Below are 14,188 nucleotides of genomic sequence, written 5' to 3' on the forward strand. Positions count from 1 at the left end.
CATCAGTTCATGTAAGTTCTTCCAGGTTTCTCTGAAATCTGCCTGTTCATCATTTCTTACAGCACAATAGTATTCCATTACATTCATATACCCATAACTTATTCAGCCATTCCCCAATTGATGGGCAGCCCCTCAATTTCCAATTCCTTGCCACCACAAAAAGAGTAGCTATAAATATTTTTGTATCTGTGGGTCTTTTTACCTTTTTTAATGATCGTTTTGGAAGAAAGACCTAATAGTGGTATTAAGGGCATGCACAGCTTTATAGCCCTTTGGGCATAATTCTAAATTGTATTCCACAGTGGTGGATCAGTTCACAGCTCCACTAACAATGTATTAGTGTTTCAATTTTTCCACAGCTTCTCCAACATTTATTATTTTCCTTTTTTGTTGTATTAGTCAATCTGATAGGTGTCAGGTGGTACTCAGAGTTGTTAAAATTTGCATTTCTCTGAATCAATAGTGATTTAGAGCATTTTTTCATATGGCAATAGATAGCTTAGATTTCTTCATCTGAAAACTGCCTGTTCATATCCTTTGACCATTTCTTAATTGGGGAATGACTTGGATTCTTATAAGTTTGACTTAGTTCCCAATATATTTTAGAAATGAGGCCTTTATCAGAAGTACTGGCTATAAAAATTGTTTCCCAGATTTCTGCCTCACTCCTAATTTTGGATGCATTGCTTCTGTTTGTACAAAACCTTTTTAATTTAATGTAACCAAATCATGCATTTTGTATTTCATAATATTCTCTACCTCTTGTTGGTCATAAACTATTCTCCTTTCCATAAATCTGAGAAAGAAAACTATTCCTTCCTCTCCTAATTTAACTATGGTATCACCTTTTGTGTCTAAATCATCAACATCTCTATCTTTTAGAATATTTCTATTCCTTCAAGGTTTGTATCATTTGCCATGTCTCTCAGTGAAACATTTTAGCCATTGCAGCCAATATTTTCCCTATAGATGAATATATTTTTTTCTTTTTACAGATTCTGATTGTTCCTTTGCTCTATAACATCCTATTTTTTTATCTGTATAAATGCTGCATCTGTCTCCCAGTGGAATATATTTCCCTTGAGGGTAGAGAATGTATTATTCTTATTGTTGTCTTCAAAGAACCAAACAACATTGAATTGCTCATACTAGACATTCAATATTTTAGCAATTTGAACTGAAGGTAAATACTATCTTGTAGAATTAGGGTAATTTATGAGCATTGAGTTGGCCTTTCAAGGACTAGAAGCAGAGAGGCGATAGACTAGGATAGGTATAAGAAAAATATTATATAAACTACTCACCCCACTTCTACACAAAAGTAAAACCTAGTGATCAATCTGAGATGATAAGAGTATGAAGAAAGACAGAATATTATATACTGACAATAAATGAGATATTTAGAACTATGTTTTTATTAATGGAAAAAAAGAAAGATTGTCTCAGCTAAGTGAGGATCACCTAAAGTACTTAGTATACCTTCATTAGTCTAAAATTTAATATGCTTCAAACTACAGCTGCCATTTTTCACTTAAAACTCCACTATCTTGCTTAACCTTCACATTTATTTAGCTACTAATTCATATGGATTAAAGTTTTCTTTCCACTGTTTTCCCTTTCAGTTTCAATTGCAACACCACTGCTCTAATTCAAGTGTTTGTCATTTCACACCTGAACTACGGCACTAGGCTCTAACTATGTGCTCATTCTACCTTTTACTATCTCTCTCTTACCCCAGCTCCCAAGGTAATTCCATCTTCAAACAACTGTAAAATTAATCTTCCTAAAACACAAATCTCATCATGTCATTCTCCCGACTCATGGACTATAAAGGCTTTCTCTCTCTATCTCTCTCTTTCTCTCTCTCTCTCTCTTTTTTTTTTTTTTTTTGCTGCTTTAGGATAGAGAGCAAATTCAATTCAATTGAATAGGAGGAAATGAGCAGGCTGGATAGCATTTGGGGAATTGTACAGTCTTTTCAAAAGTTTCAAGCTTTTCTATGATACAAAATCCCATTTTTTCTTTAAAACCAATGTTCTTTCAGGAATGCTATACAACTATAACTCATGGGATACTATAGTCTTTGAGCAATCCAAATTGTAGGTAAACCAAAGGACAAGGAGGAGAGGGGAAAGGTGTTAACTAGGCGGAGCATATTGTACATAAAAAGCACAATAAAAATGTTAACCAGAAATAAAGGTGAGCCAAAATAAAGCATAACAGAAGGCAATACACATTATGCAGTGGTTTTCATATAATGGTGAGAGATAGAGAAGAACCCAAGATCCATGGGTGAATTCCCTTTTTTAGGGTGAAAACAATAGTCATACAGGAGACATGGGTTAGGTTATGATCTCCACCACTAGCAAAAAATATGTACAATGAGGACATGAGATGTCAGAAAATTGAAGTTTACATTTGCATATACTTTATACATGAACTTATATTATTTGAACACTTTGATTTTAATAATTTAAGTGTAATGAATTTGTTCATATTTTAAAATCCTCAATAAAAATTATATCCCATAAGAAGTATCTTGTTGAATTATATTGATTTTTAAAAGCGGTATAATTTCAGACATTGTTGATCTTTTTAGGGGGGGTGGCAATGAGGGTTAAGTGACTTGCCCAGGGTCACACAGTGTCAAGTGTCTGAGGCCCAATTTGAATTCAGGTCCTCCTAAATCCAGAGCCAGTGCTTTATCCACTGTGCACCTAGCTGCCCCGAGATCTTTAAACTAGTTCAAATACCACATAAATATACTCTCTTTCTTTTGAATGACATAGATGAATGAGGAGAGTTTTTCAGACTACTCTATGGGAACATTCATCATTTTATCTGGTGAGTGTGGGCTTGGAGGTTTGAAATTGTCCAAAGGTAGTGGATTAAGGAAAAAGAAAATGACAGCTACATGCTACCCTTGGATGCCTTTCAGCACCCAGGGTACAGAGGTATTTACTGTACTTAACCTGCCTTGTGAAGATAAAATGATCCAAGGGAAAGCAATGATCTACAAATATAACCTATGAGTATGTGTCATAGAAAAAATAATAGAAATTATCTAGAATGTGTTCAGAAGATAAGCAATTTTTAATCATAAAAAGTATTTTATTATTTCCGTTACATATAAAATAGTTTTGAACATTTGTTTTTATTAGATATAGTTCCAAAATTTCTCCTCCCTCTCTCCCCTGAACCCTCCCCAATACAGAAAGCAATCTGATATAAGAATATATATGTTTATAACATAAACACTTTCTGCATAAGTCATGTTGTGAAAGAAGAAATCAGAACAAAAGGGTAAAACCCTCAAAAAAGAAAAAAACTACAACACAAAAAGTGGAAACAGTACTAAGTGGTACAATCTGAATTCAGATTCACAGTCTTTTTTCTGGATGTGGAGATCATTTTCCATGATGAGTTTTTTGGAACTTTCTTGGATCATTTTGTTGCTGAGAAGAGCTGTCTATCACAGTTGATCATCAAACAATGTTGTTGTTACTGTGTACAATGTTCTCCTGGTTCTGTTCACTTCACTCAGCATCAGTCCACTTAAAGTTTTCTAGGTTTTTCTGAAATCTGTTGCTCATCATTTCTTACAGCACAATAGGTATTCCATTTTATTCATATATGACAGCTTGTTCAGCCATTCCACAATCGATGGGCATTCCCTAGATTCTAATGTTTTGTCACCATGAAAAAAGACTGCTATAAATTTTTTTTGTACATGTAGGTTCTTTTCCCTCTTCTATGATCTCTTTGGGGTACAAACCTAGTAGTAGTATTACTGGACCAAAGGGTAAACATAGTCCCATATCCCTTTGGGCATAGTTCCAATTTGCTCTCCAGAATGGTTGGATCCTTTTGCAACTACACCAACAATGCATTAGTGTTCCAATTTTTCCACAGCTTCTCCAACATTTATTATTTTCCTTTTTTGTCATATTAGCCAATCTGATAGGTGTCAGGTGGTACCTCACAGTTGTTTTAATTTGCATTTCTCTAATCAATAGTGATTTAGAGCATTTTTATATGGCAATAGATAGCTTTGATTTCTTCATCTGAAAACTGCCTATTCATATTCCTTGACCTTTTCTCAACTGGGGAATGACTTGCATCCTTATAAATTTGATTTAGTTCACAATATATTTTAGAAATGGGGCCTCTATCAGAAACACTGGGTGTAAAAAAATATTTCCCAGCTTTCTGCTTCCCTTCTAATTGTGGCTACATTGCTTCTGTTTCTACAAATCCTTTTTACTTTAATGTAATCAAAATAATACATTTTGCATTTCATAATATTCTCTATCACTTGTTTGGTCATAAACTCTTCTCTCCATAGATATGAGAGGTAAACTCTTCCTTCCTTTCCTAATTCACTTATAGTATCGCCCTTTATGTCTAAGTCATGTACCCATTTTGACCTTATTTTGGTATATGGTATAAAATGTGAGTCTATGCTTAGTTTCTGCCTTACTATCTTCCAGTTTTCCCAGAAGTTTTTGTCAAATACTGAGTTCTTATCCCAGAAGCTGGAGTCTTTGGGTTTATCAAAAAATAGATTACTATAATTATTTATCACTGTGTCTCCTGTGAGTAACCTATTCCATTGATCCACCACTCTACTTCTAAGCCAGTGCCAAATAAGATAAGCAATTTAAAAATTGTTTTAAATACATCATAATAAAATGTCCTTTTGTAAATGATGTTCTTTCAAAAGTAACTTGATGAAAATTGCAATTAGGACTGAAGGCTCAGATTCCCACATTCTAACCACTTTTTCATATAGCTTGTAAAGATCATAGATGGTAGGAAAGTTAGCAGTTTTTCCATTGTCATACAGTGTTAAACATTTTAAAATATAAAGTGAAAAAATATACTTGTAAAACTTCAATTGAATAATAGGCTAGTTCTCTTGGGGATATTTACTTCTCTGTATCAATTATTTATAAAAAGAAAAAAGATAAAAAGAGGAACCATAAATAAAGACTATTTGAAATGCATGAAAAAAAAATAGCAGCCAAAAAAACAAATAAAGCAAACAATATTAAAAATTACCTGTACCCTCTCTGTTGTACTGTTTCAATCATAGAATCTTTGAACAACGGCCTTAGATTAAACAGTTTTAGAGTTTTGGTGAATAAAGATGGATAGCCAGGTTAGAATCATCCTTCCAAAAAGATTGGGAAATGGTATCAGGAGTCCTTTCATTGGACAGAAGGTCAATCCTTCTTTGCTCCTAAAAGGGCAGGAAGAATGTGAGTTCAAATCCCAGGTTCAGACACATTACCCTGTCTGATTGGGCAATTTACTTAACCTCTGTCTGCCTCATTTTCTTAAAATGTAAAATGGACATATAATTTAGCCACTTAATTCCCAGGGTTGTTATATGCACTACATGAGGTAATACTTGTAAAGTGCTTAGCATATTGTCTGGAACATAGTAGACATGTACTCCTCTAAGACCATGATCTTCACAAAAACCACACATATACTAACCTGTAGTGTTGGTGAGGTCTTTTCCAGGCTTCCCCAGCTGAAGCACCCATACTTGATCATGTGATTTGTCATAGTGCAATTTCACAGGGACAGGGTCTGTGCTAACTGCCTATAATAATAAAAAAATGCCATGGATTATGTTCAGAATTTTAAAAAATATTAATTAAATGATATCTGAATCAGATCTTCTAGCAACCAGATGTTTTAAATAATATTAAAAATAGTAAAGTTTCTGATGAGTAAAATTGCTCTCTGATGAATTTAGACCTCACCTGTACTTTAAATCAAACATTCATCCATGTGTCTTATTTTTACATGTCATAGCTATATGCTCATTCAACAATTAATAAAATCGTGTGCCATACAAGAGCTCTTAAAAAACTCAAGAAAAAGTGGCTAATCAGGGAAGAGTTTACTTACTCTTCCTAGGTTTTATTCACTTAATGAACACAGGTGAGCTTCTTTGGCTGAACTTTAATCTTTTTGAGGAGGCAAAGGGAGTAATATATTTTAACAAAGCTTTCTATTTCCCAGTAAATGCTGATCAGGGATTTTGACAATCTATAGCATTAGAAAGCAAACATTTTCAAATGGTGCCATATCTCTATTAACATGTTTCCTAATTCAGTTCCATTACTGAGAAGACCACCATTCTAAGAAAGTATTTCTTGATTTACATCTTGCTGGGCAGAGTAGATTTGTTTTTCAGTTAACATTTATAATACAAGGCATTTAATTTAAAAAAAACTGAAAAGAAATTACTACCATGAAGGTGTTATTTGAGCCATCTTAATTGTGAGCTGCTCCTTCTACAGGTTAATGCTATCTTTTTTCATTAAAAGTAATTTCCTGGAGCAGTTACTTCAATCTGTTTTGTACTCACATTACATAAAACAAATTGTGTTCGATACCAACACCTCTCAAGCAGGATTAAAAGTATTTATGGCCAAAGCAAGGTTGCATACCCTCAGCAGATTCTCCATTTTCCAATTCATAATTTAAAACTTTTCAGTGGACTAGTGAAGGATAATCTACAGGAATCAGAAATAATGGGGGAAGTTTCACATTGGATTATATCTTAAAAATGGAATGGAATACAGAAAATATTTTTGTGATTCTTCTTCCCTAGTTGATAGACACAATTTGTTTTGGAAAACAGATTCTTCTCACAAAATGCAGAAAATAATCTCATCACAAAATATATTCCCCTAAATAAAGTAATGAGAATTATGGAAAAATGTAATTTTTGAGGGATTTTACATGTTACATTTCATTTTTTCTATAGATTATTGGTCCTTCAGCAAGTAAAATGAAAGCCACTCCAGAAATAAAGTGAATTAAATAATCTTTTCAATTAAATTTTTAACACACACATATATATCCATAAACATAATATGCACAAATACATATATGTGTACACACACATATACACATGCACACATACATTCATATATATATATATATATATATATATATGCATGCATGCATACATACATACCTTCCCTATATGCTCAGAATGAAGAACTGATGTAGACAGAGTTAAATGACCTTGTCCAAGGTCACTATGACAACTAAATTTCTGAGGCCCAGATTTGAACCTCAGGTCTTACTGACTCTAGGGTTGGCACTCTATCCACTGCACCACCCTAGCTGTCCTCAACCTTAGTGATGATCAAATCTAATTATCTCTTTCCCAAGGCTACAGACACAGCAAGTTACCAGAAGTCAAGATTTGAAACCTTGTCTTCTCACTACCAAATCATGTGTTCTTTCTAACTTACTCAGCCTTACAACACCACACCACACATACACACCACACGCATGTACAGATAAAATATTAGATGATTACCCTACAGTTTACAATACCAATAGGATCACAGATTTGGAGAAAGGAGGAATCTTATACATCACTGAGAGCCCATATTGGCACATGAAGGAACTGAGACTCAAAGATCAAAACTTTCCTGGGTCACACAAAAGTCTGGGTTAAGATATAAAACCAAATTTCCTCGAAGCGAAGGCCATGGATCTTACTACTATTCCATGTTATCTCTCAAATAAATATTGCTTTAATTCATGACAGAGTTGGAACAGATTTTTTTTATCTCCCATCTGTAGTCCATCTATTCCCTCACTATATTTTGTCTTTTTACTATTTTACATTTTTTCTTCCCTCAAATGAGAACTACATCAAATTTTAAAAAGTATTTTATGAAAAATTAAAAAACTTGTTTTTAACTTATGTTATAAAGATATCTTAATATTATCTAGAATGACCATTTACAAAGCTATAGCTAAATAAAGTCTAATGACACAAACACTTTGCATCTTTAGCATATCTGTTCAGCCTGGGGTGTCTTCCAAACTCAATAATTAGAGCAGTCTGGTAAATTAGTTTCTTAGATTTGTAGTTGGGAAAACCAGCTTCAAATCTTGCCTCCCCAAACTTTCTAAATGTGTGACTATGGACAAGTCACTGAGCCAGTTACCTAAACAATTGTAGTATTATAGGCTTAAAAACTTCTTCGACTCAAGGAAATAATGTAGTCACTAATGTAGTCAAAGTACTTTACAAACCCTAAAACTCTATGAAAACAAGATTTTGTTTAGTCTCAGGAATCTTGTTAGAACAGAATGTTACTCTAACTAATGAGAAAGCAAGAAAAAGAAACTCAGAAAGCCCATATTCATAATATGATGGTCTGGTATCATCATTACTTTTATGAAAACAGCACCCTTTGTATAGGTGTGATGGTAATGATGACAGTGAGAATGATGTGATGGATCTCAAGTTTCAGTCTTGACATTATGGAATTGTGAGAACCAGCCTGCTTATCAGTGTTTCAAGGAGAACACCAGTGGCTAATTAAGTGAGTCTATTTAAACTAATGATGTACATCCTCAAGATAATGCACTAATGGCTGGCTAAGACTGCTGAATGATACTTAAGAATACTCCTGAGGTGTTAAAATAGGCCTCTGCTGCATTCAGGCAGAACTTGCACTTGCTACTCTAGTAGGAGAAATGAGGCCAGTTGTTTCCTAGCTGTTTCTTCTCTGAAAGGCAAAAAACACCACCTGTAGGAAAGTCTTTCTCAGTCGATAATTTGTGGAAGCACAATACGTTACACCAATCAATGATAGCTAAGGCAGCAACAGGTCGATTTATACCAATTTACCTGATTTATTTGCTTTTAACTTATTATTATTATTATTATTTGGCTTGTGAGAGGAATAATTTCAACTTCAACTTCAACTGAAAACAAACATGCCAGTGTGTCCTATATAATAATGTATCATCTTAAAACTTCTTTATTCTTAAATTGTCAAAACAAATAGCATACCCTCATTCTAATAATAACACAGCAGGTATTTCACTCACATTTTAGCATGTTTGGGGAATAGTAGATCCTTCTAAAGATTCCTAAAATAAAAAGATGTCCCTCTAATCATCTGTCCCTCTATCCAAATAGTAAAGTCCATTTTATGTAAGAAAATGACAGCAGAACTTTTATAGTTAAGAAGTCAATATGAAAGATTCTACATAGATTTCTTAGATGCTATTTCTCAAGAGGAGGGGAGGGGAGTCTTGTTAAATGCCTTTAAAATCCAATTCTGATTTTATGATTTTAATATAAGATTCATTCGAATTTTTGATCTCACTGTCAATCAGACATCATTATAATCTTCTCATACTATAGCTAAGGAAACTGAGGGACATAGAGATTAAATGTCCTGCCCAAAGTTACATATGTAGTAATCAGTAAAACTAGGACTAACAATAGCCTGTTAACATTCCACTACACTAAAGTGAATCATTTCACCTAAATTACATCAAATATCTCTCAAAGGGAAAAAATACATACATATACATATATAAACATATGTGCATATATACATAGACATATATGTGTACATGTGTACATACATACATATATTTATACATATACACTCAAAGGAAATAATTTTTAAAAGATGTTGCCTCTATCACTGGCATCCAGCACAGGGCTTTATTAGGATAGAGACTTCTTAAGCCTTCCTGTCTTTATGGAAAATCTGTTCCAAGCAATCCTTCATTCTATAACTCCCCAAAATGTTTATTATTCTTTGACTGATCATATCACTTCCCTGCTCAAAAATCCTAGCTAGTTCCTTAAAAGAATTCAAACTTTTTTAACTGTCAAATTCATTCATAAAATACCCCCTTTTAATGTTTTCGCATTTTACTTCTATCTACACAGAGTTTTACCCAAAATGAATTACTTCCTTTCTTCTAAATGTTCCTTGTTCTTCTAAGCCGTTATTTTTTTTTTGCCTTCAATGTTCTCATCTCAGTGTTAACCTATTGAATTCCTATTTTTTTTTAAATTTCCTTTTCAAATATCACCTTCTAAGATAGCATAGTAACTCAGGAAATTCCCTCCATCACAGGTGTAAGTCCAACTTTTAAAGTTATGAAAGGTTAGAAAATAGGCAAAAAATACAAAAAAAAAAAAGAAGAAGAAGAACCTGACCATTGAAAGTTACCATGTCAGTAGAGAAGATCAGGATACAAATTCAGGAAAGGACAACAATGTCAAAATGCCTACATGAAAAGCCTCAAAGAAAAATATCAATTAGTTTCAGGCTGCAAAAGAACTCCTGGAAAAGGTCATAAAAAGATTTAAATATAAATGTGAAAGATCTCATTGGGAAAAAGAATACCGAACTGGACAAGTGATTAAGGAGAGCTTATTTTGAAGTTATTTGACTACCTGTAAGCCATGGTAAAAAAAAAAAAAAAGCCTATACATCATCTTTCAAGAAATTGTCAAGTAAAATTGCCCTAATATCCTAGAATTAGAGGGTAAAATATAAATTCGAAAGAATCCACTGATTATCCTCCCAGAAGCATATCCAAAATGAAAACACTAGGAACACTATCACCATATTCTAGAACTCCATGTAAAGGAGAAAATACTGTAAAGACAGCAGAATGAAACAATTCAAAGATCATGGAGCCCCACAGTCAGATTTACATGGAATTTAGAATCATCACATTAAAGGATGGTGGGCTTGGAATGTGATATACTGGAAAGCAAGGGAGCCAGGATCACAACCAAGAATTAGCTAAACAATAAGCATATTGAACTGGCATAATCCTTCAGGGGGAACAAACATTCAATGAAAAAGAGGACTTTCAAGCATTCCTGATGAAAAGGCCACAGCTGAAAAGAAAGTGTGATTTTCAAATTAAAAAAAAAAAAGGATAAAAACGTAAACAGGAAAGAGAAAACATAAGGGATTCAATAAGATAAATTTTTTTATATCCCTAAATGGGAAGATAATTATTGGAATTCTTTTTTTTGTTGTTGTTGTTTTTTGTAGGGCAATGGGGGTTAAGTGACTTGCCTAGGGTCACTCAGCTAGTAAGTGTCAAGTATCTGAGGCTGGATTTGAACTCAGGTACTCCTAAATCCAGGGCCAATGCTTTATCCACTGCGCCACCTAGCTGCCCTGTAATTCTTAAGAATCTTATTATTATTAAGGAAGACTGAAGAATATTTATGGACAGAAGGTACATTGGGGGAAGAGGAAAGGGACATGTATAATGGAAAAATTATCTCACATGAAGACCTATTGCAATAGAGGAAATGATGAGGGGGGCATCACTTGAAACCCACCCTAAACAGAAGTGGCTCAAAGAGGGAAAAATATACATGGTTGGATATAGAAATCTATCTTACTCTATAGATAATGGGGGATGTGAAATGTTAAAAGGTGAGTGATTGATTGGCAGCGATAGTAGTCAAATAAAAAAAAAACACAACTGTTGAGGAGGAAAAGGGTATAAGGGGAGAGAGAAAGAGAGAGAGACAAAGAGAAACAGAGAGACACAGAGAGAAACACACATACAAACAGAGACAGACAGGGATAGCAGAGTGAGTTTAACAAAAAAAAAAAAGAATCCTATGGGGGCAGTTAGGTGGCACAGTGGATAAAGCACCAGTCCTGGATTGAGGAGGACCTGAGTTCAAATCTTACCTCAGACACTTGACACTTACTAGCTGTATGACCCCGGGAATGTCACTTAACCCTCATTGCCCCGCAAAAAACCCAAACCAAACCAACCAACCAAACAAACAAACAAACAAACAACAACAACAACAACAAAACAGAATCCTACAAACTGTTGTTTAAAAGAAACATAAGAATATAAGTCATTCTCCAGTTGAGACATAGGATATAAACAAACAGTTTTCAGACAAAAAAATCAAAGCTATCTACTGAGATATGAAAAAAATGCTCTAATTACTAATAATCAGAGAAATGCAAATTAAAACAAATCTATGGCATCATCTCACACCAATCAGAGCTGCAAATATGACAAAAAAGTAAAATGTTGAATGTTAGAGGGGATGTGGGAAAACTGGAATGCTAATCCACTATTGGTGGAGTTGTGAACTGATCCAACCATTTTGTAAGGAAATTGGGAACTATTTCCAAAGGGTCACAAAACTGTGCATACCCTTTAATCCAGAAATATCACTGCTAGGTTTATATCCCAAAGACATAAAAAAGACAAAAGGACCTATACACTCACACACACATATCTCTATCTCTATCTCTATATCTAATAGCATCTCTTTCTGTGCTGACTAAAGGTTAGAAATCAAAGGGATGCTCATCAACTAAGGAATGGCTGAACAAACTGTGATATATGATTGTGATGGATATTAATGTTCTGTAAGAAATTACAAGGAGGATGATTTCAGAAAAAAAATAAAAGAAAAAAGCCTGCAATAGCAATCATAATCTCAGACAAAGCACAACTAAGTCTAATTAAAAAATAAACTACATCTTGCTAAAATGTATCTTAGAAAATGAAGTAATATAAATATTAAACATATAAACATCAAATTAGAAGGAAAAATTAAATAATTTACTGGAGGAAATAGGGAAACTATACTAATGGGGGACTTTAAACTTCCCCTCTCAGTATTAGGTAAATCTAATTAAAAAAAAATAAACAAACAAACAAGAAGAAGTTAAGGAGATGAATAGATATTAGATATGATCACCTCTGGAGAAAATTGAATATGGGGATAGGTAAATAAATAAACAAACAAATAAATAAATAAATAAATTTATACACAAACACTTTTTTCTGTGGTATATATGTATATAAAAAATACCCTATAATAGGATAGATTTAAAAGTAATTGAAAACTAAATAAGACAATCATAAAGAATAAGTGGTTCAAGGAAGAAATCATAGAAGCAGTCAATAATTTCACTAAAAGGAATGAAAAAAATGAGACAACAAACAAAAATTCATGGGAGACCACTAAAGAATTACTTAAGAGAAAATTTATATCTCTAAACACTTACATCAATAAAATAGATAAAGTGAATATCAATGTACTGGATATGCAAGTTAAAAAAATATAAAACTACAAAATTAAAAATATCTAATTAAACATCTAATTGGAAATGATAAAAATCAAAGGAGATATAAATAAAATTGAAAGTAAGAAAAGCATTGAACTAATGAAACTAGGAGTTGCTCTTATAAACAAACAAACAAATAAATGAATAAATAAATAGATAGCTAGATAAACAAACAAATAAATAGATGATCCATTAGTTAATATTATTGTTGTTATTATTATTACTATTTTACTGGGCAACAAGGGTTAAGTGACTTGCCCAGTGTCACACAGCTAGTAAGTGTCAAGTGTCTGAGGCCAGATTTGAACTCAGGTACTCCTGAATCTAGGAATCCACTGAGCCACCTAGCTGCCCCCAGTTAATATTATTTTTTACAAACAAAAGAAAAAAAACAAATTACTATTATCAAAAATGAAGAGGGGGAATGTTTCACCAATTAGGAGGAAACTGAAGTGATCATTTGGAGAGACTCTGTTTAATTATATATCAATAAATCTGACAATAAAAGCAATAAATAAAATCTATCAAAGATATAATAGCTATATATCACAAGGATCATACTCTATGACCAATTGGGATTTATACCAGGAATGCATGGCTACTTCAATAATGGGAAAACTCTCAGTACAATTGACTATATCCATAATAAAACCAACAAAAATATGATTATCATGATAGAAGAAAAAAAGCTTTTGATAAAATACAAAATCCATTCATATCAAAAATAGTAAAGTACATAGGAATTAAGGGATCTTTCCTTATAAATTATGAGTAGTATCCATATAAAACCACCAGGAAGCATTATATACAATGGGGATAAGTTAAAAGAAATCCCAAAAAAGATCAGGGGTAAAGCTAGGATTCATTTTATCACCAGTATTATTCACTACTGTACTAGAAATTCTAGTTATAGTAATAAGACAAAAAAAAAGAAAATGAAGAAATAAAAGGCAATAAGGAAACAAAATCATTATTCTTAGCAGATATATGATGGCATACATAGAGAAATAACTAAACTAGTTGAAATAATTAGCAACTTTAGCAAAGTTGCTGTGCCTAAAATAAAACCACACAAATCATCAGTAATTACATATATTCCCAACAAAGCCCAGCAGCAAGAGACATGAAGAGAAATTCTATTTACAATAACTCTAGACATAGACTTGGAAGCCTGAGTTTATCAAACACTACATTACTACAGTCTCTTATTACTATATATTGTGTACATAATATATTAGAATGATTCAATATTATAT

General features: G+C 33.0%; 1 protein-coding gene across 1 annotated transcript in view; it reads right to left on the reverse strand.

The window, feature by feature from the left end:
- FSTL5 (follistatin like 5) overlaps window positions 1-14,188 on the reverse strand; it is a 996,384-nt gene that overhangs the window by 67,274 nt on the left and 914,922 nt on the right. The window contains 2 exon segments of the mRNA XM_043971840.1: window positions 5,503-5,541; window positions 5,543-5,611. Of these exon segments, the coding sequence (XP_043827775.1) occupies window positions 5,503-5,541; window positions 5,543-5,611 (108 nt within the window).

This window comes from Dromiciops gliroides, chromosome 6 (genome assembly GCF_019393635.1).
Source record: "Dromiciops gliroides isolate mDroGli1 chromosome 6, mDroGli1.pri, whole genome shotgun sequence".
Lineage (NCBI taxonomy): Eukaryota > Metazoa > Chordata > Mammalia > Microbiotheria > Microbiotheriidae > Dromiciops > Dromiciops gliroides.